This window comes from Phascolarctos cinereus, unplaced genomic scaffold, assembly GCF_003287225.1.
Source record: "Phascolarctos cinereus isolate Bilbo 61053 unplaced genomic scaffold, phaCin_HiC Scaffold_9;HRSCAF=440, whole genome shotgun sequence".
NCBI lineage: Eukaryota > Metazoa > Chordata > Mammalia > Diprotodontia > Phascolarctidae > Phascolarctos > Phascolarctos cinereus.
The window spans coordinates 157,694,899-157,719,550 of NW_027556402.1; the positions used below are offsets into that span (position 1 = coordinate 157,694,899).

Sequence of the window (24,652 nt, forward strand, 5' to 3'; positions counted from 1 at the left end):
TGAAAAACTGGAAAAATAGAAGCCAGATCAAAAAAGGTTTTAGTTTAAAGCAGGATAAATAGTTTAAAGCATGACATTGTAGAACTGTTTAAATCTTATGGATGCAGTTGACAATGCTGTTTTCTTACCCTGTTACAGCTAGGTAGTTTCCTAATGTCTTTTGCCAGGTGAATTGTAGTGGAGTACCAAGCCAAGATCTTTCTAAGAGAGTAAAAACTTTCTGGAAAAAACAATTGCAACAACAATAAAAGTTTAGTTTCAGATGTTCAAAATGTATATTTCAGGGTCCACTTTAAAAATATTAAATCAATACAATGGCAATTTTGGAAAACATACCTTGTAACCTCATTAGGAACACTACCCATATCAAGAAGAACTCAGTATAATGTAGGTATACTTTAAACTTCATCCAAAGAGGCTTAGGTACTGAAGGATGAAAGAATTTTGTTATAAGGCAGTCTCACTTTAAGTTGGATGTATGGTATCTACCTCCTAAATATCAACATATGTGAGACTTTATAACATATTCTAAAGATTGTGAGGATTTAAATAAATTTAAACTCTTCCTTGACATAATTAATTTTAGCATTATAATGGTAAAGTTTTGAATTAAAGTTATGTTTAAAATTTCAACTATGAAGTTAACTAAACTTGTGTGATACTTCTTTTAAAATCCTCTTTCCCCCTTTTCTTCAGCTATATTATCTCCATTCATTATTAGTTTTCAAATTCTTCATTTGTCCCTTCTGCACTGGTCTATTTGTCAAAGGCTCATTTCTTCCTCTTTCACACAGACATTTTGAAACATAGCAGTGACACAAGAGGCTTGGAGGCACTGACTACTAGATGTATGTTTACTCCAGTACCAAGGAGTTATCTCAATTTCTAAGTGTAATGAACAAATGGTAACCTTACCATATGCAAAAGCAGGTATAAAAGCCTGAACCTAGTAAAGATGATTTCATATAGGTCTGGCCTGTGGCAACATGTTGTATTCTTTCAAAGATTAAAACTGAACATTATAACCAATGGAGAAAGAAAAGGAGGAAATTTGTTACTCTTTCTTAAAAGTATACTATAAGAATACTTTAAATGTATTTAAATACATTAAAATGATACTATGACAATAATATATGCTATGACAATAATACCATTCCACCCCTGCAATTTACTTACTAGGTTTGTAACTTTGTCATTTAATCTTTGTACTTAGTTTTCTTATGTTAATAATGGGATAACAATAACATCTGTGCTACCTATCTTATAGTATTTTTGGGAAGATCAAATGAGATACTATAAACTTTATAAACAGAAAAATTTTGACCTTTATTATTAATTTTCTATTATTGTGATATTTAGAGAGGCATTGCAATGCAGTAAAAGAATCCTGGACTTGGAGTCAGGAAACACAAACTGCACCCCTGGCACTTATCTACTGTGAAAACATGAAAACACAGCCTTTCTGAGCTTCAGTTTCCTTATCTGTCAAAAGGGGTTTATTAATACCAGTAACACCTACCTCATAGAATTATAGTAAGAATCAAAGTATATTGGGCATAGAAAGTGCTTTGTAAACTTTAAAGCACATATATAAAGCAATTTATTATTGTTATCCATGCTAACAAAAGGGAGTATTGTCATGGATAGTTTAAGATTGTGTACAGTCCAAAGTTGAAGTGATTACTTCTTATTTTTTTGGACTGCCAAGAGAAGACAGTTTTTTTTCCTTTTCTTGATGATTCTACCAGAAGGATAAGGAAACTATTCTTCAAAAACTCATAGAAAAGCAATAAAATAAATCAATTATGTTGGGGGCTGAAGGTAAGGGTTCTCATTCAAAAAAAGCTGTTTAGATTCTGCCCTGCATGTGCAAAGAGGATAATGAATCTTTATAAGAATGACTGTGCTATGAAAATTAAATGAAACAATGTAAACACTGTGTGTATTTTGAAGGTGGCAATGAGAAAACTGTATGGCTGAGCTAATTCAGCAGATAACTGAGAGAATTTAAAATTTCATGGGAAGTAGTGTAAAATGGAAAATTCACATATCGATAACTGATAGCTTCTAAGCATCTTATGACCTTTCTTTCTCTAACAACTAGGGATTTTATGATTTTGCTGCCTCATGATATTCTTTCACAGCTGTGCAACAGGGGTAGAGAGATGAAGGTGAAGGGATACACATCACCTTAAATTTGCAGGCCAGACGTTGAATCCAGTTTAGATCCTTTTGATACCCTCATCCTCACTCCAAGATAGTTATCAATGACTTCTCTTTTTACTTAAAGGGTACTCTGAGATACTTTGACTAGTCTTTAAATATTTCTGGCGCTGGGATGGTTGTGTTAATGCACAACTCGCTAGGTAGCTGCGTGATCTTCAAGACAATAATTCACTTGTGTATGCTCATCAGTCACATGAAGGTGACTGGACTCCATGATCCCCAAGTTCTTTTACCTAGTGCTGACGTTTCAGTATTTAGGAGCATAGGAAGGTAATGGGATGTTGGAAGGGGGATGGGAAGGAACTTTAATAAAGCCCAGCCGCCTCTTTTGACAGATGAGGAAGTGAGGCCCATTGAAGTAAAGCGACTAGTTCAAGGTCATACAGGCAGTCAGCTGCAGAGCCTGATTCGAATTCAAGTCCTGCATGTTCATGGCTCTTCTTTCCCTTGCACTCTCAACAGTTTACTCTCCAAGCCCTGCTTTCAATTTTAGAAAGTACTAGAGACAGAATCCGGCAATCAGGAAAGGGGGGATGCCCTTTTTTTGCTCCTCTTCTTCCCACCTAAGCCCTGCTTGTCACCCTCTGTTACCCCCTTCCCCGTCACCCCCTGGAGAGGTGGGGTGGAGGACACAGCCTCCTCACCCGAAAGGGCAGCTGGGTCGGGGAGAGGATGAGGAAAGATGGGACGCCTGGGTCTGCCTCTCCCGGGATGCGCGAGGTATTTACCTTCATCGCTAGGCTCCTGCCGCCTCCCAAGCGAGCCACTGCGCAGAAGCATACCTTCTCTTGCGTTACCCCGTCACCCAGGAGATTCTTCAGGTTCAGCCAACCCGCGTTGACCAGATAGGAGAAGGCGGGGCTTCTCGGACGCGAGAGGGGGAGCTTCCGCGAGACCTTGCGAACTCCAGACTTGGGACGTAGGAGAGAGAGGAAAGACTGACGCAGAGCCTCGGGTGCGGGAAAATGGAATTTTGTGGCACGTGATTGAAGCGAAGCCTCGCTATAGGACGGGCGCGAGCTTGACGGAGCTGGCTTGATTAGTTGTCCCAGGGATGGTTGGGAGGGGAGGCGGGTAGCGCGAGCCCGGGGACTGCACTTGCGCAGTGTTTCTGGCTCTCCGGGCAGTGAGTGAATGCTGGTGTCTCTGGAGCTTTCTCTAGCAAGATGAAGGTGCCGAGTGACCGTTAAACGGAGGCGGGGAGGGGCACGCCATCAGCACGGCCCCTCTCCCTCAACTCGAGGCCCCGCTGAGGGAGGCGGGTGGTGTGGGCCAGCCCGGCTTCGCGCCTGGCTCGTCCTCCCCTCTTTCCTTGCAGCCCCCGGTGGGGGAGGGAGGGGCTCGGAGGGTCGTCGTGTTTCTCACCCCGTAGTGGGTCCTGCGGCCCTCTAAGGACCCTCCAGGGCTCGTGAATTCCTTCCCATCGATCATACTTCGCCCTTTTCAAGTTTTTTCCCAGTCGTAGTATTTGATGTTTATCAAATATCAGTCGGTTAAATATAGCCGGTGCCTAGCCCTCCCCAAGTACCTCCTCCTTTAGGAACCTTTGGCTGACTTAACAATGACAGATGGACTAAATAATAGTTAAGTCGTTTCGGACTCTCCGTGACCCTATTTTGGAGTTTTCTTGGCAAAGATAGTGGAGTGGCTTACCATTTCCTTCTCCAGCTCATTTTACAGATGAGGAAACTGAGGCAAACAGGGTGAAATGACTTGCCCAGGGTCACACAGCTATAAGTGAGGCCAGATTTGCACTTTGGAAGATGAGTCTTCCTGATTCCAAGCCCTGCACAATTCACCGGGCCACCTAGCTGCCTCATAATAGCAAATAGCTAATGTAAATAATAGTCTTATTTTATCCTCGTAACAGCCACAGGAGGTAGTCGATGTTATTATTTCTCTTTCATAGATGAGGAGGCTCTCTGTCACACAGCTGATTTTTTAAATTGTTTTTCTATAAGTTTCTGAAGAATAGTTTCCTTATCCATCTCTTAGGGTCATCCAGAAAAGAATTCGAATTCTGGTTTTCCTGGCAACAGATACAGCTTTCTATCTTCTGCACCACTTGACTGCCTTGCTAAGACACTGTTATGATGAATACCCCACATAATTTATTCCTTGGGGCATTGTTTCTGTGCATTAAAATAATTTCACTTCATTTAACAGTCATTTCTTCTGTAAACAGATTAGGCTTTTTGAGAGTTGGGCATGGAAGAAGACAGGAAACGTGTTTAAGATGTCCATGGAGACAATATGGAATTTGAGAGATGAGAGTTAGGGATATTAGCTTGGGAGATGCTCACAGAAGCGGTGACTTGAAACTATGGATGAGCTGTAAGTGTAGAGAGAGAACAGTATTTTCTGTGTTGAGAACCTGTCTAGATAAGATTAGAGAGGTTTATTTCACAAATAACCCCAAATGGTGAATCTTTTGGACAAAGTAAACCTCAAATACCCTAAATTATAGAGGGTGATGAACCTTGTCAGTGGAATGAATGTTCACTGGTAAATTGTCAATTGAATAATTTTCGTTTCTCTGTTGTCATGAATTGTGGTATATTTTTGCTATTTCTCTTCTCTTATTCTTTTACTTTGTATCCTTAACTGGCTACAATATACATATGCATTGTTGTTACTGTTAAATAGTTTTATGATTATATTGTCCAGCAAATTATGCATCTTGAAATATTTGAGATCTCCAGGCAATTATTGAGGGATGATGTTTTGGTGTTGAGTTAATTCCACTTTTGGATGTGTTGAGTAGCTATTTTTTTTTGTAAATATTGAGCACAAGTATGGATCTTTGGGATATATTGCCAAAATTAAAGTCCCTGCTTGTATTTTGGGAAGGTAAATGCCAGGGAAGAGTGTACAATCATAATTCCTTTTGGCTCTTTTGAAAAACCTAACCCTATCTTCAAAGAAACTATTATAGTGTTAGATATTAAAAGGAAGCCTAGGGCTAGACTCAAGAAAATAACCCCATTCTAAGAGCCCATGGGCTAAGGAATTTAGTCTAACTCCAAATACCAGATCCCAAGGAATATTCTTCTCCCATCTCCCAATATTTCTTTGTATTTACTATATGTCATATCCCTTAGTGCTTGCTCCTTGAAGCAAAAGACTTAATTTTTAAATCTTTATGTATTTTCAAATTTTAGCATATCCTTTACGTTTTATTGGATCATAGTTTTAGAGCTGAAATGGTCCTTTGAGTTCTTCTGGTTCAGCTTCCCCATTTTATAGATGAAGAAACAAGTTCAGAGAGTGATTTACTCAGGGTATGCTTTTCTTAAACTGCTGTACCAGTATATTACATGAAATAATTAGCAGGGGTAGGAAGCCTATTTTTTTTTGGCTGAGAAATAGCTACTGGGTGGCACATAAGAAAAAAAAGAGGCACACAAAATAAAAAGCAAATTTTCTTTGTTTTATAGAGAAATACTATAAAGTGTTCATTAACTTTAAAAATAGATAATATAACATAAAACTCTTTAATAATTGTAACAACAGTACATGTGTATATCATAGCCAGTTTAGTGTAGAAAAGTAAAAGAAGTAAGAGAAGAGAAATAGAGATATGCGCACAATTCATGACAACAGAGAAGGGGGAATGGAGGAGAATAAGTAGATTCAGGATTCAACTGACAATTTACAACAAATAGAAAATTTTTCAAAACTGGTGAAAGCAATAAACTTTGCTTCATCCAAATTGTCACCTAGAAAACACTAACACCATAGACAATAAATCTTGTTCTGTATGATTTTAGAATGTCTATGATAGTGTCAAGGATATTGGGACATTTTTTTCCTACAATCCTTTTTGTTTTATTGAGACCTTTTGTTTTTGTAACATTTACTTCCCATCCCATTAAATCTTCCTTTGTAACAAAGAAAAGGTTAAGTAAAACCGTTTGAAACAGTGACAGTACTTAAAAACTTGGCATATTCCTTACCTCCCATGTGGCTATTTTTAGAAACATAAGATCCTAGAGCTTGAAAGGACTTTAGAAATCATCTAGTCTAACTCCCTCACTTTTTTTTTTATAAGTAATAGATAGGCCAAGTGATTTGCTCAAAGTCACATACCTAGGAAATAATACAGGCAGGGCTAGAAATCACGTTTCTAATACTGTTCCACTACACTGTGCAAAAATAGTTGCTTGTACTTCATTAATTATGCTGACTAGCAAGGTTATTGCAAAATGTTCCTTTGAAAATCCTTGCACAGCCTCTTTTATAATTAATAGTCTTTCTACAGTCAGTTTTACTCACATTTTATGGGAGAACTTAGTCTTTAACTTTCATCTTAGCATATATATATACATATATATGTATATGTACATATATATGTATATATATACACATATACACATATGTACCTATGTTATATACATATATACACATATATTTGTATATATATTTCTGCACTCTTTTCCATTAGCTTATTTTCTGCAAGAGTAATATTCTGTATCTTATTGCTGTGCTTCTCTAAGACATTTGGAGCATTTATATTTTCTTTTTATCTTTTTTTAACCACAAGCCATTTTCAAAACAAAATATGGCACAAAACAACTGATAAACATTACAGTGTGTATTGTGTGTGTGTGTGTGTGTGTGTGTGTGTGTGTTGTGTGTGTGTGTGTGTGTGTGAGAGAGAGAGAGAGAGAGAGAGAGATAGAGAGAGAGAGAGAGAGAGAGAGTATATAGAGCATATATGTATTTTCCCTTCAGTAAAGGAAAATGCAGTACACCTACCAGTATATTTTAAACTAAGGAAGCTTTAGTATGTTAGAATTTGAACTTGAAGCTTGAATTATCAAATTATAAAGTAGCTAGATTTTAGAAGTCTTCTGAACATTAAACTGCCAAAATTATTATAGTATAAACTTGAGCTTTCAATTAGTGTTTTAAGCATATTTGTAAGAAACAATTTGGAGACTTATAATAAAAATTAATAATAAAATCACTATAGCAATATATACTGATTTTTTTTCCTTAGGAAGAATAGGATAAACTAACATGAACTTACATTCTTATTACCATTTCTCAGTAAAAAACAGATACAAGGGGAATGAAATTGTAATATAAAACATAGGTATCTATATGTTTTATATATATGTATAGTGGATTTTATTGTATAAAACTGTTGCAAAATCTTTTGTACATAGTATGGCTAATTATTTTTTTTTAACTTGTAAGAAATAATCCTGTTTTACATTTCTGAGCTACTTGGCAGGTCCTGTGTCCTAATTTAGAGATATAGTGGCGTAATCAAGGCATGATCTGGAAATGGAAAAAAAAAACTTAGCATAATTAAAGGCTTTCAGTTGTGAATTTCCAACATTGCTTCAGTACTTGAATTTCCGTTGCTGAAAATAGATTATCTACAAAATTATGAATTAATAAAATTTTCTCAAGACCTTTTTGGTAAATATCAAATATTTGAAAGGCTATCACATTGAAGACAGTTTAGATTGGTTCTACTTGGCACCAGAGGACAGAATAGGAGCAGCAGGTAGACATTTTTTAAAGAAATCTAGCTTCCTTTAGGGCTACCATTCTAAATCTGGGGTACATAAACCCCAAAGGAGTCCACTGACAGATTTCAGGGGATCCATGAACTTGTACTGGAAAAAACATTGCGCATATATATATATATATATATATATATATATATATATATATATATATATATATATATATATATATATATATATATATATATATATATATATGTATTTTCACTAACTTCTAACTCAAATTTAGCATTTCCTTCAATTATAAATGTAGGCAACAAACCACAGTAGTTTTGGCAGTACCTGTGATTTTGTCACCAGTAGAAATTACAGATATTTTCTTTTTTAAAATATTACTTTCAGCATTCTTTTTTTTTCTCTCTTTTTTTTTTTGATGAGGCAATTGAGGTTGAGTGACTTGCCTAGAGTCACACAGCTAGTGATTGTTATGTGTCTGAGGTCAGATATGAACTCAGGTCCTCCTGAATCCAGGTCTGATACTCTATTCACTGAGCCACCTAGGTACCCCCTGGCATTCTTTAAAAAAAAAATTGAATTCTAAAGTCTCTACCTTTCACCCTCCCCCACCCACTAAGAAGGCAAGCAATATAATATCAATTGTACATATGAAATCATGTAAAACATTTCCATGTTAGCCATATAGCAAAAATGTAAGAAAAATAAAGTGAGAAAACTATATTTGAATTCGTACTCAAAGTTCATCAGTTCTTTCTCTGGAGGTAAATAGCATTTTTTATCATAAGTCTTTTGGAATTTTCTTGGTTCACTGTATTGATCAGAGTACCTAAGTCTTTCACAGTTGATCATCATTACAATGTTGCTGTTACTGTATACAATGATCTGGTTCTACTAACTTCACTTTGCATCAGTTCATATGGATCTTCCCATGTTTTTCTAAAACCATTCCTTTCATCATTTCTTATAGCACAATAATTCTTCATCACAATTATATTTTCATATTACATTATAGTTATTAGAGATATTTCAAAATATTTATGTTTATCACTACTTAGAAATTATTGTAGTTATTGTACCTGCCTTCCTGTCTATATACACTTATTTGACTTAACTGAATTGTGAAAGGGGTACGTGACTCTCTAGCTAGCTAAGAAGGCTGTCTTGGAGGTCATGGCTTCCTTCATAAAAAATCTTTGAAATTTAGATGACCATTTTTAGCTTGTGTATTTGGCTAAGATAGATGGCCTCTGAAGCCCTTTCCTATGCTCAGATTCTGTAATATGTGTAATTATAATTATCATTAGTTTTATTGGTGTTAATGCTACCAAACAGGTATTGTCTTTCTGTGCTAAAGTAATAGTATAGTCTTAAATAATTTGTCAGATCATAGATAGAAAATAATTTCAGTGTAATATCTAATTATAGTATTTATCTTTTCTGGATTGGCATAATTTATCTCCTGTATTTTCCCTGAGAGATCCCTCAGATTTATTTTTAAAGTAGAAAGAACAGAGACATTTTTGTATACTTAGGAGATTTCCTGCATTTTGACTTTGACCAGTCAGCATTTTGAGATGTTATCACAAACTCATCAAATCCTACTTTTCATGCATGAACCATTAGCAATAGCAATGCTGCTGTATATAAATGTGTGGCTAGATTTTTTTTTCAGTGTGAGCATAATACAGTTTATGAAATTTGGCAACTCATATTTATAGTGTTGTTGGCATTGTGTAGGATCCATATCTTTCCTTTTGCCCTATTATTAAGTAGATCATTATCATAGTTGGTATTAATACCCACAACATGTTTTACACTATGCACAATATATATACAGAACACTTGAAATTGAAGTTATTATGACATGTCATGTCACAATCTATTCATTATGTATAAAATGCCACACCAGCATCTTTTTAACATTTTTATGGCTTTTAAACTTTTTTGTCCTATTTTTCTTTTCCTTTTTTTTAGTAGACATATGGAAAGTGATTAAACAAACATTTGAGGAAACTGAGTATTTTAATTAATTTACTTTGAGATAATTTGCAAAAGGAGGATTTTGCATAAAAAGAGAAAGTTATTAGCCTTTGGGAGATAAGTAGTTGTTTTAGGCATATGGTATAGCTTGGAAGAACAAAATAAATTTCCAGGGAAAAAAAGAGCTTGTAAGTTAGCTTAACTAGAATGGATAGTATGGGTAGGAGAATATGAAGGATTCTGAAATGATTAGAATTATAATTGAACTAGTGAAGAATATTCAATAAGATGTCATTTTTTTTGACAAGGTATTGCTTTCAGAATTATGAATTGACCAGAAAGGTGTGAGGGCGATTTCATAACCCACAGATGAAAGAGACTAAAACAGTGAATATTGACTAAGCATGTAATATCCTATCTTACAGAGTATCTAATACATAATTGCCATCCATTAAATATATGCTGAATGATATTTTGTTCTTATTGATATTGATATTTTGTTTCTACTTATCAACTAAGAGTTTATCATAAAGAACATAAAAAAGGAGACATGAAAGGGGGAAATGGAGAATTAAATTAATTTTTAAAGATAAATTGTTTCATTGAAATTATTTTCTGGCACATTCAAAGGTTTTAGATATTTAATATTGTAGTACAGGTTTTTAGTACAATTCAATTCCATACTTCTTTAGCAGTTTGAGGCATGTGTAAGAGTCAATTCTGCCATTTAACTAGCTGTCTGGCTTTGACAAGCCCTTTGACCTTCTTTAAAGTATCAGTTTCCTCACCTATAAAACATGTAAAATAATACCTATCCTGTTTACCTTGTAAGATTGTATAAATATGCATAATAATACCTATCCTGTTTATCTTGTAAGGCTGTTGTAGAAATGCCAGTGTAAATTTAGTCATTCATAATTTTGGTTTTAAATTTTCTAGAGAATGGAAGGCCAAGGAAAATAATTGGATCATTTGATAAAAAATATTAGCTTTATTTCATCTGTATTCTGAATTCCTTTTTACTATCAATATTCATTCTAGGCAGGTATGTACAGTATCATTTACAACCAATGAAAAATCTGACAAAAAAGGTGTTGGGAAAGCAATCTCCTAGTTGGAAGGCATGTAGTGCCTGCAACATGGCCTGCATCTGGTCTGGTGCCTTTCTGACCTTTTAATATCACTGAGTTTTATACTATTAAGAGATAATTTGGAATTCTGTTTTTTCTCCTCTAGCAAGTGTTTATTCTATTAGAAAAATCTTTGCTTGGTGCTCCTATACAGTTCAAATGGCAGAAAGCACAAGGAAATTACATTGCAGTTACAGGGTAAGGTAGCCAGCATATTAAAGATTACAGTCCGTGTCATCTGTTTTATTTGACATTTATGTATATGATATTAAGTAATGAATGTAAAAGTAGTTCAAAGGATATTTCACTTTAGCAATAACTGAACCATAGGTTGACTAGTTTGACTTGCCTTTATTAGTTCAGTCAGCATGTTACTAACAAAAAAATTTGTCATATACCATTTTGTGTTTTAAGAATCTAATATTGCATTTTTAGAGCTGATCATGCAGTAAAAATCTTTGATCGCCATGGTCTAAAGAAAAATGAAATTAGTCTTCAAGGGTAAGCATAAAGATAGAATCAGAATTTTTATAAAATGTATAAATGTGGAATACATAAAAAAAGGTACATTATGATTTGGTTTAGCAGGAAGAATTCTGGATTTGCAAATCATAGCTCTGATATTCACTAATTTTGTGACCCATGGTTGTTACTTTATCTCCCTGGGCTTCATTTTGAGAGACTATTTGATGTAACAAGGTCATTCTTTTATTTTTCTGTAATTGATTGCCTGTATCAGTCTCCATAGATGCTCTTTCAAACCTTCCTTTCCCTCTTTAAGCTTCTATCTTTCCCTTCCCTGAACCCTTCTACCCTCCCCAGCTGTGAACCTTAACTTTGTGACTGAGAAAATTGAAGCCATTTGATGTAAATTCTCTCTTCCATTTTCTTAATCTCAAGATCTTGACATCATCTCCCATGCTCTCCTTCTTTCCCCCAGTCTCTGAAAGAGGTGGTCCTTCTTGTCAAGACTAGTCTTTCTACATGTATACTTGGTCCCATCCCTTCCTGTCTTCTCTAGCATATAGGGTCCTCTAACATCCTCATTCTCTTGAAGTACTATGTAAATGTCAGCTGTTATCAGTATGAGAAAATACATTCCAGGTTACAATTCACAAAAATGAGATGTATATTTTTCCAGTGAAAACGACCTCTGCTTTTATTTTTTGTCAGTGAAAATATGAGAATATTCTAATGGTGATTGAGGCTTCTAATTATGACATGATCTCTTAATTGATTGAAATTTTCCATTAGTTACTACTGAATAAAACAGAACAGTGGTCACAAATTGTCATTGTCCAAGTTGTAAAATTGAAGCCAATTTTAAACAAATCCTTGAACGTTTTGGGATACAGGAAACTTGGCTTAACTTGAACTAAAGTAACAGGCTAAAAGTAGAAGGGAGTGAGAGAAAAGAAAAAGGTAATGTAGATCAGAGCAGGTTAAAGATTGACTTTCTATGAACTCTTAGTCCCTAGCACACTGGAATGTATAGATAAATTATAACAGAAACAACAATGGCATTTCATTTGTACAGTTTTTGCGAGTTTTAAAAAATTCTAATTATGTTCACATCTTTAATTTTTAAAGCCCCTGTGTTGCTATGGATTGGGATGTAGATGGAGATACATTAGCAATAATTGCTGAAAAATCTACCTGCATCTATTTGTGGGATGGCAATACAAATAAGACTAGTCAATTGGATAGTGGCATGAGGTAAGAAAAATATTCCTTTTTTTTTTGGTTTTGTTTTGTTTTTGCTAGGCAATGGGGTTAAGTGACTTGCCCAGGGTCACACAAGCTAGTAAGTGTTATGTGTCTGAATCAGGATTTGAACTCAGGTCCTCCTGAATCCAGGGCCGGTACTCTTTCCACTGCGCCACCTAGCTGCCCTGAAAAATATTCTTTAATTTAAAAAAGGAATGTTTTAAAATTGTATTTGTTCACAGGCATCCCTAGTCATATGGCATTGTTCCAGGAATTTATAAGATCATAGAACGTTAGTGTTGGAAGGGACCTTAGGATCATCTGTCTTAGCCTCTACATTTTTAGAATCTCAGCATTGGGAGAGATCTCAGAAACGTTCTAATTCAATTGGTACTGGAACGCAGAGTGGTTAAGTGACCTCCCCAAGGTTCCATAGCTAGTTAATGGCAGAACTGGAACTAGAATCCTGGTTTTCAGACTCTTAATCCTGCCTCTTTCTACTAGACTTATTAGTTATAATTTATGTAAAAGTTTTCATACTGCAAGGTATGTCTTTCTTTTGAATTATGGTCTCTGGTTAACTAATAAAAGTTATAACAGTGGTATGGTCTCATGAAATAAAGTTTTTTTAGTGAATGCAGACCCATAAGGTACCTTGTGCCTAGGGTACCTTTTCTGAGGACTTCATATACAAGAAGGGGGTACCTCAGATGCTACATAATTGGAGCTCATGAGCTGTGGTTTTGAGTGGATGCAGTTGTAGAGTGTACTATAAACTTGGCTTTGCTTGTTTGAAGGCACCCATGTGTTATTGGATGTCCCCAGAAGCTACCTATTAAGGTCATTAGGTATATAAGTATATGTAAATTGACATGAAAGGGGCCAGCCAAGGAGTCTTTCAGATGCTGTGACATGGGTTGGATAAGCCCAGATGAGAGAGATGGAAAAGAAATAGTAGCTGTGTTCTCATTCTGTCCTTGTGTAAAGGTGTGGCACTTCAAGACCTGCCTCTGGTTTTAGCTACTGCCAATTACATTTTGACAGAAACTGAGAATCCATTGATTATTTACTGCTGTCAGTCATACAATCAACAACTCAGAGATAGGGGAAAACCCTCAGTTTATTATGCTCAGAGTACAGGCATCACTGAAAAAAACTCTGAATTCTTTGTCATCGGTTTTAAGCTACATTATATTGGTTTCCTTTACATAAACAGTATGGGTTCAGTGGAATTTCAAGGAGCAAATTAAGGAAGATAATGATTTATAGATCAAAGAACAGATGACAGAAGGGGAAGATCTTTATAAGGTAAAACTAGAAACTAGCCAGTTAACTCCAGACCTGTAGTGCCTTAAGCTGATTTTGCATACTCCAGCTCTTGGGGACATTCTTATTTATAAGTAAGTGTTGGTGAGAAACCTAAGCCAGAAATTTCCTGATCATACTATGAAGAGATATCCAGAATTCCATATAGTTGTGGCAAGTTTCCCTAGCTACTGTTCATGAATAATTGATAGATACCTTTTCTGTTGTATTGGGGAGGCTGTGATTAATTGGCAGCTTAAATGATTGTTCCTTGGGAGACACATGAAGTGATAGCAGTCATTTGGGAATGGATACAATAATGCCTAGTATGTGACTTTTCTTATTTTATTAATTTGCTTTGAATTTGTTTTCATCTACTTTGATTTGGTAAAGGAAGCATTGGTAGTAGCAGCTTTTTAGTTTTGGATTTATTTAGTTATTTGGATTTATTTAGTTAATTAGGCCAACAGTACTTTGGACCTAAGTGTAGCTGGGAAGGGGGGGCACATCATGGAGCTCTGAGTGCTTTAGATAGTAAGAAGTAGACTAAGAAGCTTTGAAAACTTTTTAATCCAGTTTACTTCTTTTAAAACATTAAATATGTGAAACCATTAAAATTCATTGAATGATTAAGAAGGGAGATAGGGGGCCAAGATTTCTGGGAGTAAGCAATAGTAAGGCATGAGCCATGACCAATCTTGGTCCTAGAAAACAAAATTTTAAAATATTGTATCTTATAGGGTAGAGACATCTGTAAAGAAGTTTGGGAAAGAGGTAAGGAACTATAAGAGTAGAATGTGGTATAAGCAATTATGTGTCATATTTAATTTGTGTAAATTTTTTTTTGGTTCAGTGGTCTATCAGTCAGGAAATAAACATTTATTAAGTGCCTACTATGTGCCTGACACTGTGGGAAGGAGATAGGTTGGAACATGATTGTCCTGGAAAAAAAAATACATCAGTAAAATTTTTAAAAGAGAAAGGTCTGTATTGAGCATTCTGAGGTAGGGAGAATCCACAGGTCATAAAGGGGTATCCTAGGATGAATGGGGGAATAAGGTAATAAAGGAGTTTTAGCCATAATGTGTTATGTGGAAGCTGAGTCTAGTAGTATTCAGTGCAACATTCAAATCAACAAACATTAATTATGTATCTGCTAAATGCAAGGCTTTATGTTAGGCTCTGGGGTATAAACAAAGCTCTTTCTGCCTTTTAGCTTATATTCTGTTGGCAGATAGAACAGTGTAAACAAGACTAATACAAGAAAAATTGAAGGGACAGAGACCACTAACAACTGGGTGGAACCAGGGAAGGTTTCACACAAGAGGTGGTACCTCTTCTGAACCTTGAAGGATGATAAATATTCTGAAAGGTAGGAGATAGATGATAAGGAAGTTAATTTTAGGAGTAGGTCCATATTGGAGGAAACACAACTTTGAGGGAATTAAGAGATAGATTGTCCAGGTATAAGAAGGAAGGAAGGAAAGAAAGAAAGAAAGAAAGAAAGAAACTAAAGTATGCAAAAAAAACCCCTCATCCTTTAATACTACAAAAAAAAGGGGACTGAACAAACATCAATAGCTACTTAGCCACATACTTATTTTTCCGTCTATACAAAATTTTATGAGTATAATTTATACACATTTTATTTTTAAAAATTTAATATTTTATTTTCTTCCAGTTACATGTAAAAACAATGTTTAAATTCATTTCAAAAAATTGAGTTCCAAATTCTCTTCCTCCATCCTTCCATCCCCCCCTCTTCCTTTCCCCACATTGAGAAGGCAGGTAATTTGATATAGATTTTACATGTGTGGTCATGCAAAACATTTTCACATTAGTCATGTTGTAAAAGAAAACACAGACCAATAAAAATAAAGAAAATAAAAAAGTATGCTTCAATCTGCATTCAGACTCCATCATTTCTTTCTCTGGAGATGGATAGCATTTTTCATCATAAGTCATTTGGAATTGTCTTGGATCATTGTGTTGCTGAAAATAGCTGTCATTCACAATTGATCATCATGCAGTATTGCTGTTACTGTATACAGTGTCCTCTTGGTCCTGCTCATTTCACTTTGCATCAGTTCATGTAAATCTTTCCAGGTTTTTCTGACAGCATAATTTCTTATAACAAAATAAAATTCCATCACAATAATTTACCACAAGTTGTTCAGCCATTCCCCACTTAATGGGCATCCCCCTCAGTTTCCAATTCTTTGCTGCACAAAAAGAATTGCTGTAAATATTTTTTGTACGTATAAGTCCTTTGCCATTTTGCTTTTTTTATCTCTTTGGTATACAGACTTAGTAGTGGTATTGCTGGGGCAAAGGGTTTTATAGCCCTTTGGACATAGTTTCAAATTGCTCTCCAGAATGGTTGAATCACTTCACAATTTCACCAACAGTGCATTCGTGTCTCAATTTTCCCACATCCTCTCTGACATTTGTCATTTTCCTTTTCTGTCATATTAGCCGATCTGATAGGTGTGGGGTGGTAACTCAGAGTTGTTTTAATTTGCATTTCTCTAATCGATGATGATTTAGAGCATTTTTTACTATTACTATAGGTAGCTTTGATTACTTTGTCTGAAAACTGTCTGCTCATATCCTTTGATCATTTATCAATTGGGGAATGGCTCTTCTTTTTATAAAACTGACTAGTTCTCTCAATTTGAGAAATGAGGCCTTTTATTAGAGGAACTTGTAAATTATGATCACTATTTCCCTCTATCTTATTTTTTCTTCTGTTTATCCTACTCTCCTTTTATCCTGTGAATCTTCCAAAGTGTTTTGCTTCTCACTACCACCTCCTCCACTCCTCCTTTCTTTTATCCCTTTCCCATCCTACATTTCTGTAGAGTAAGATAGATTTCTATACCTGACTTAGTATGTAAATTATTCCCTCTTTGAACCAGTTCCAATGAGAGTAACATTCATTCATTCCTTACTACCTCCCCTGTCTTCCCCTCTACTGTAAAAGCTCTTTTGCGCCTCTTTTATGTGAGATAATTTACCCATTTCTTTGTCTCCCTTATTCCTTCTCCCAGTGCAGTCTTCTCTCTCACCCTTTAGTTTTATTTTTTAAGATAATCATCCCATCGTATTCAACTCATACCTGTGCCCTCTGTCTATGTATACTTCTACTGCCTTAATAATGAAGAAGTTCTTAGGAGTATGAGTGTCATCTTCCCATGTAGGAATATAAACAGTTTAAACTTACTGAATCTCTTATGACTTCTTTTTCCTGTTGACCTTTTTTTGCTTCTCTTGAGCCTTGTATTTGAAAGTCAGATTTTCTATTCAGCTCTGTTCTTTTCAACAGGAATGCTTGAAAATCCTCTATTTCATTGAATTTTCATTTTTTCCCCCTGAAGGATTATACTTAGTTTTTCTGGGTAGGTGATTTTTGGATGTAATCCTAGCTCCTTTGCCCTTTGGTACATCATATCATAAGCCCTCCAAACCTTTAATATAGAAGCTGTGAAATCTTGTGTTATTCTGACTGTGGCTCCATGATATTTGAATTGTTTCTTTCTGGCTGTTTGTAATATCTTCTTCTTGACCTGGGAGCTCTGGAATTTGGCTATAATATTCCTGGGAGTTTTTATTTGAGAATCTCTTTCAGGAAGTGATTAATGGATTCCTTTAATTTCTATTTTACCCTCTAGTTCTAGAATATCAGGGCAGTATTCCTTGATAATTTTTTGAAAGATAATGGTGTGTAGGCCCTTTTTTCGATCATGACTTTCAGGTAGTTCAATAATTCTTAAATGATCTCTCCTGGTTCTATTTTCCAGGTCGATTGTTTTTCCAATGAGATATTTCACATTTTCTTCTATTTTTTTGATTCTTTTGATTTTGTTTTATTGTTTCTTGATGTCTTATGGAGTTGTTGGCTTCCACTTGCCCAATTCAGATTTTTAAGGCTTTTTTTTTTTGTTGTTGAGCTTTTGTACTTCCTTTTGCATCTGGCCAATTCGGCTTTTTAAGGTGTTTTTCTCTTCAGTGGATTTTTGTGCCTCTTACCATTTGGCCTATTCTGTTTTTAAGCTGTAATTTTCTTCAGTATTTTTTTTTTTGCTTCCTTTAGCAAACTGTTGACTCTTTTTTTCATGATTTTTTTTTGCATCACTCTCATTTCTTTTCCCAATTTTTCTCTACCTCTCTAATTTGGTTTTAAAAAATCATTTATTTTTAGTTTTCAACATTCATTTCCACAAGATTTTAGTTCTAAATTTTCTCCCCATTTCACCCCTCCCCCACCCTAAGATGGCATGCATTCTGAGTACCCCTTCCTCTAATCTGCCCTCCCTTCTATCACCCTCCCCCCCTTTCTCTTAACCCCTTCTCCTTCTGTTTTCCTGTAGGGCAGAATAAATTTCTATACCCCATTGCCTTATTTCCCGGTTGCATGTAAAAACAATTTTTAACATTTGTTTTTAAAGCTTTGGGTTCCAAGTCTCTCCCTTCCTCCCTCCCCACCCACCCCTTATTGAGATGGCAAGCAACTCGATACTGGTTATACACGTGTAGTCATGTAGAACACTTCTACAGTAGTCATGTTATGAAAAACTAACCATATTTCCCTTCATCCTATCCGATTCCCCTGTTTTTTCTATTCTCTCTTTTGATCTTGTTGCTCCTCAAAAGTGTTTGCTTCTGATTACCCCCTTCCCCAATCTGCCCTCCCTTCTATCATTCCCTCTAATCCTGTTCCCCCCATTTTCCTGTAGCGTAAGATAGATTTCCATACTCAGTTAAGTATGTATGGTATTCCCTCCTTAAGTCAAATCCTATGAGAAAAAGATTCACTCATTCCCTCTCACCTTCCCCCTACTTCCCCTCTGCTGTAAGAGCCTTTTCTTGTCTATTTTATGTGAGATAATTTACCCCATTCTCCCTTTCTCTTTCTCCTAGTATAATCCTCTCTCACCCCTTAATTTTAAACAACAACAACAACAAAGTATTTTTTTTACCTGCTTAGCTTATAGGATGTTAATCTTGAGTATAAGCTATTTTCCTTTGCCTTTTGTTATATCATATTCCAATTTTTTCTTTTCCTTATAGTGAAACTTTCAGGGAAATTTTTCAAGATTGGACCATTATCTAAGAATAGTTGAGAGACATGGAGGAATTTACTAGGAACTAGTCTTTTACTATGCATATAGAGAGAGTCAGCTGGTTGAATTTTTCTAAGCAAATTTTACTCAAACCTTTTATTCACTTACAAAAAGAAAGGAAATGCAAAGAAAGCAGGCAATAATATCTGAATGGAATATCCTGGGATTATGAACTTCCTACAGCTGTTTTCTCCCTCTTCCTTTATTAGCAAGGTCATGCATAAAAGTGCAGTTTACTTTTGCTAAGGGGAGTATTTATTTCCTTATGTATACAGTTAGAGTAACCAAGTTTGCTTATGTTAAAGATACTCAGTCCCTTAGACTTCTTTGTAGCTTGCATCACAATTCTGGTTGGAATTCTTCATATATGATTTGATCTCTCTCTTCCTGGCAATGGACCCATATTTGGTACAGTGGTGAAATGGACTATCTTATGATGTTAAGATATGCAAATTTTAAAATAAGAACTATTTAATACCCCTAGGTAAAGCCATCCATAAGATACTAGAAAACAGTCCACAAAAGAATGAAAGCCTTATATAAGGAAATTTCCTGGGTTGTTAGGAGCTTTCTGTGAGCATCTTGTCTTTGTAGAATCTTTGTTCAGAAGGCCCACAGCTGGGTCTCATATCATTCCACCTGGGAGCAAAATTAAATTAAACTCCTTCAGATCTGCTTCATGGTATTTTGGTTTAATATAGCTCCAGTAGGTAATATGGATGAGGGGATGTGCAGGTGTGGGTGTGGGGGGTTAACTCAGGCTGCAAGTGGGCAAATCCATCTGTACATTTCCCCTAGCAAATGACTCAGTTGTGTGGCTATAATTAATCAATAAATCAATGTTTATTAAGTACCTGCTATATATTAGGCACTATGCTAAGCACTGAGGATACAAAATAAAAAAGCAAAAGACAATTCTTTCCTTTAGGAGCTCACAATTAATGGGAGATCACAAGCAAATGTGTACAAAATAAGGTATATTCAGGATAAATAGGAAATAATTAGCAGAAGGAAAGTACTGGAATTAAGAGGGGTTAGGGAAACCTTGTGGAAAGTAGAAGTTTACCTGGGATGTGAAGGATATTAGAGAAGCCAGGAGGCAGAGATAATAAAGGAGAACATTCCAGGCCTGGGAGATTGCAAGAGAAAAATGTCTGGGGGTGAGAGGAGTATCTATAAAGTGTAAGAAGCTTGGAAAGGTAGGAGGGGCTAGGTTATAAAGGGCTTTGAATGCCAAATAGAGCATTTTATATTTGATCCTGGAGACAGTGTGTAAAGATGTGATCTAGTATATAATATTAGATAAAACATGCTTCTTCCTATTTCAGACCAATAGTAAGAGTGCCCTTGAATTTTGTGTAGGACAGCTTCTGTTTGGTATAGGGCTTTGGTAGATACTTGCTAATTATGGTTCAAAGGCAGCTGAGAAAACTAGCGTTCTATTGTGTGACAAGCCTGGAATATAAAGCTATGCCTGGGAATAAATAAAGCCAAACTCATGTCCAGTGGCAGTAGAAGATGCTAAAGTGGAGAAAGGTCATCAGTAGAGAGAAAGAAGAGAAAGGAAGAAATGAGAAATGGTTGCAAGTTGGTGGAACAGTGGATAAAGTGTTGGACCTGGAGTCAGGAAGACTTGAATTTAAGTCCAATTTCAGAAATTAGCTGTATGACTCTAGGCAGGCTTTCTACTTCAGTTTCCTCATCTGTAAAATGGGGATAATAATAGCACCTATCTCTTAGGGTTGTTGTGAGGATAAAATGAGGTAAAATGCTTTGGAAACTATAAAGCCCTACTGTAGGTATTAGCTGATATTAGTATTGTTATTATTTTAGTTGACAGCTTTGAGTAATTTCTTGCTTGAGGGCTCTGGTAGCAATCTACGAATTGCAGATCAAAGGTAGCCAAACGAGACCTACTAAATATAAATCCTTGCAAACTGAGCTTATGGTGAATAGTTGAGGCAAATGAGCATTTTACCAGAGCAGTCAAAAGAATGACAGGGCAGGTCTAGAAAGTATGTATAACAGGGGGAATTTCAAAATGACCTGCAGAGATCTCTCTCTTTTTTTTTTTTGGGTTTCTGCCAGCATCAAATAACAACTATATTTGGGGAGAAAAAATGCAAATTGGTCTTTTATTAGAGGAACAGGTGAGAGGATTGGGAGGATGCCTTACTTCTCTGGTTATTAGAGACTGATGTACGTTGAATATTTCAAATGGAAGTTTCAAAGGGAAAAGAGACAAATTATGAAGAGGCACAGGAGAATTCTAGCCTGTATTTGAAAGTTTGAGGGTTGGAAGAGAAGGGAAGAAGGAATATTAACCCTTTGCAACTTTATAATAGGAATTCTGTTTCCTTATATATTCCTATATAATTTCTGTATAATAGGAATCCCTATGTAATAGGAATTTCGCATGTAGATGGACATCTGACAGGGAAAAAGCTCTCTGTGCTCCAAGGAATGATACTGGGAATCCACAAATGCTGTCGGGAAAGTGGTCATCCAGTACTGATCAGAGAGGAAGAAGAAATAGGTGGTGGTCATTGGTGATTTGTTGAAAAGCACTACTACTGGTTGTATGTATCAATACACAAGAGACATTGTAAGAATAGATTTTATTTTATATACTCAGAGCACAGGCTCAGGGTGTCTAAAAATGGCCACTGAGCACCAAATAAAGTTTTTGTTAGACTTATACAGTCTCTGGTTTTTTGAAAAAAAGATATAATTGGATTTTATAGCTATAAAAAGGGAAAGATAAAGATTTACATTTCAAAAACAAACCAATAAAATTTATATCAAGCTGATGAAGAATTAGGAAGTTTACAGGTTGAAGATAGCAAAAGGGGAAAAATTGCATCAGGTCAAGTTGTAAAATGATTAACAAATCCTGAGATGACTTAATCTGGAATTTACAACTAGCAAATGGTTATAATAAAAATGACCTAGAAATTCTTAAGCGGTTAACTTATTTAATTAACTTAAGCAGTTAATGATCTGAGGTAAATTATTGAAATTCTTAGCTAAATTCCATATTATAAGGAAAGCCTCGGCCATTTACATGATTTTTCCTTACAAATAAAATGGCCATACTGGAGCCAAATAGAAAGGATATTAAAAGCTTAGAACATTGGTCACTCCCTGCTCAAGAGTACCAAAATCATTCTTATATCAACAGTAGGGTAGTATGCTGTCTTCCTGAGGCATGTATATGTGGCATATGATGGATTTATGAGACTCATTAAACCTAATGACCACCACCTAGTTTGTGGGGATAAGTGTTACTACCAAAAGGAAATTAAGTATAAGGACTTTATACTTGTTAACTTAGAATAAACAGTTTCAGGTGGGATTTAGTTGTATTTAGTTACCAATACAACAGTATGGTACTAGCATATAAAACTAAGAAATTGAATCTGACTTCTAATTTGTGAGTTCCATTCATCAGGACTAGATGAACTAGGTAACTGAAATAAATTAAGAATATGATTGCTGAGACAATTATTATAAAATTATAAAAAAATCATAGACTCAGTACAGCAACAATCCTTGTTATTCCTCATTGATCAGCAACAACCCTGATGCCTTAGCAGCCAAGTAGAAGGAACCTGTAGCTGGCATTGATCTTGGCCCTACTTATTCCTGCATGGGAGTCTTCAACACGGGCAAGTGGAGATCATTGCTAATGACCAAGGAAATGGGACCACCCCAAGCTATGCTGTCTTTACTGAAATAGAATATTTAATTGGTGATGCTGCAAAACAAAATCAAGTTGCAGTGAATTCTGCCAACACAGTAGTATGATTCCAAGCATGTGATTGGTTGCAGGTTTGATGATGTAGTTGTAGAGTCAGACATGAAGCATTGGTCTTTCACTGTGGTGAAGGATGTAGACATATCTAAGGTCTAAGTGGAGAAGAAAGAAGAAACCAAAATCTTCTATCGAGGAATATTTTTTATAGTCTTGATGAAGATAAAGGAAATTGAAGAAGTTTAACCTTGGGAAGACTATTACAAATGCTGTGGTCACAGTACCAGCCTACTTCAATGATTTCTAATGTTAGGCCACCAAAAATGATGGAAGTGATGGAGTACATGTGTTAGTGTACTCCAAATTATTAATGAACCAACTGCTGTTGCTGTTAATGATGGCATAGACAAAAAGGTGCCAAGAAAAATGTGTGAATCGTTGACCCCTTGGAAGTAGGTAGCATTTAGATGTCTCTATCATCTTTGAAGTCAAATCCACTCCTAATTGAATGGGACTTTGACAACTGTATGATCAGCCATTTCATTGCTAAGTTCAAGTGAAAACACAAGAAGGACATCAGTGAGAACAAGAGGGTTGTTACCATTTGTGAATGTGCAAGGAGTACCTTCTCTTCTACTACCCAGGCCAGTATTGAGATTGACTTCCTCTTTGAAGGTATTGGCTTCTATACCTCAGTTACTCATGCTCATTTTGAAGAGCTAAATGCTGATCTTTTCTGTGATACATAGGACCCTATGAAAAAGGTCTTTAAAGGATACCAAATTAGATAACTCATAGATTTATGACGTTGTCTTGGGGGGTGGTCCCACTCGCATCTCCAACATCCATAAACTTTTGTAGGACTTCTTTAATGATAAGGAGCTCCTTAAACAAGCTAAATCAATCCTGTTGAGGCTGTTGATTATAGTCCAGCTGTTCAGGCTGCCTTCTAAGACTTTAGTGGAAGATGAGAAACTCCAAGGCAAAATTAGTGATGAAGACAAAGCAGGAAGACAAATGTAATAAAATAATCATCTGGCTGAATAAGAACCAGGGCACCAAGACCTCTCAGACCATATTTTCACCTTAACTGTCTTCTATCAATCACTCAGCTACAAATTCCTCATCTTCTAAGACCTTGCTTCTTCACCACAGAAAGGCTGAATGGACCTTTCTCCCTCTCCCTTTCCACTTCTTGTTCTGGGAACTACTGTATAGTCAAATGCTATCATTCTAGTAAAAGCAGGTCAGTCAACAGCTTTATTCTACTCATCATCCCTGTGACTTTCCAGACCCAAGTACCTTTGAATGTGTAGAATTAAGTGTACTTGCTCAGTTTCTTAGAATAAGAATCTTGAACAGTGAAATTTACTTTTACCTAGCTGTTGTGCATACTTGGATAGTTTGACAGCTCTGTGATCTCGTCAATGTGGGTTCTTCTTCCAGTCATGCAGATCACCAACCACTTAGTTGCCTATCTGTTAAAGAATATGTTTTAAAGAATGCAATAAAAGTGGATTAAAGAAGATTTAATTGTAAGATTAAGTAGATTTAAGAGTAAAAAGAAAAGAAGAGAAAGAGGAAGACAAAGGAATAGGACAGAGGAGAGCTCATTCAAGAGTGCATTTCTGTGCTAACAAATCATCCCAGAATACCAGTGCTTTAGCCTCTAGGTTCTTTATTATTTTTGAAAGATCCTAGATCCATATTTATAGACATTTGTCATGTGACACCCAATAGGTATTTATTTAATGCTTACTGTGTGCCAGGTACTGTGGTTGGGATATAAAAAAAAATTAATCACAAAAATAATCCCTGTCCTCAAGGAGCTTACATATTAATGATACATAAAGAAGACACAGAGTAGAAGGAAGGTAACCTTAGTGGGGAAAGCATAAGTGAATGGGAGTGGTAAGGGATTAGGAAGCA

The 24,652-nt window shown here is 35.8% G+C and overlaps 2 protein-coding genes across 3 annotated transcripts in view; one reads left to right on the forward strand and one right to left on the reverse strand.

The window, feature by feature from the left end:
• The window catches only part of WDR19 (WD repeat domain 19), a 75,328-nt gene extending 72,163 nt beyond the window's left edge, over positions 1-3,165 (reverse strand). For both annotated transcript variants that reach the window (XM_020991592.2, XM_020991584.2), the window contains exons 1-2: positions 2,955-3,165; positions 129-220 (exon numbers count right to left, since the gene is read on the reverse strand). In XM_020991592.2, the coding sequence (XP_020847251.1) occupies positions 129-220; positions 2,955-2,960 (98 nt within the window). In that variant the 5' untranslated portion in view covers positions 2,961-3,165. The remainder of the gene's footprint in view (positions 1-128; positions 221-2,954) is intronic.
• Positions 3,116-24,652, forward strand: part of LOC110211898 (WD repeat-containing protein 19-like) — a 180,673-nt gene continuing 159,136 nt past the window's right edge. The window contains exons 1-4 of the mRNA XM_020991511.2: positions 3,116-3,398; positions 10,941-11,032; positions 11,270-11,335; positions 12,425-12,550. Coding sequence (XP_020847170.1) covers positions 3,393-3,398; positions 10,941-11,032; positions 11,270-11,335; positions 12,425-12,550 — 290 coding nt within the window. The 5' untranslated portion in view covers positions 3,116-3,392. The remainder of the gene's footprint in view (positions 3,399-10,940; positions 11,033-11,269; positions 11,336-12,424; positions 12,551-24,652) is intronic.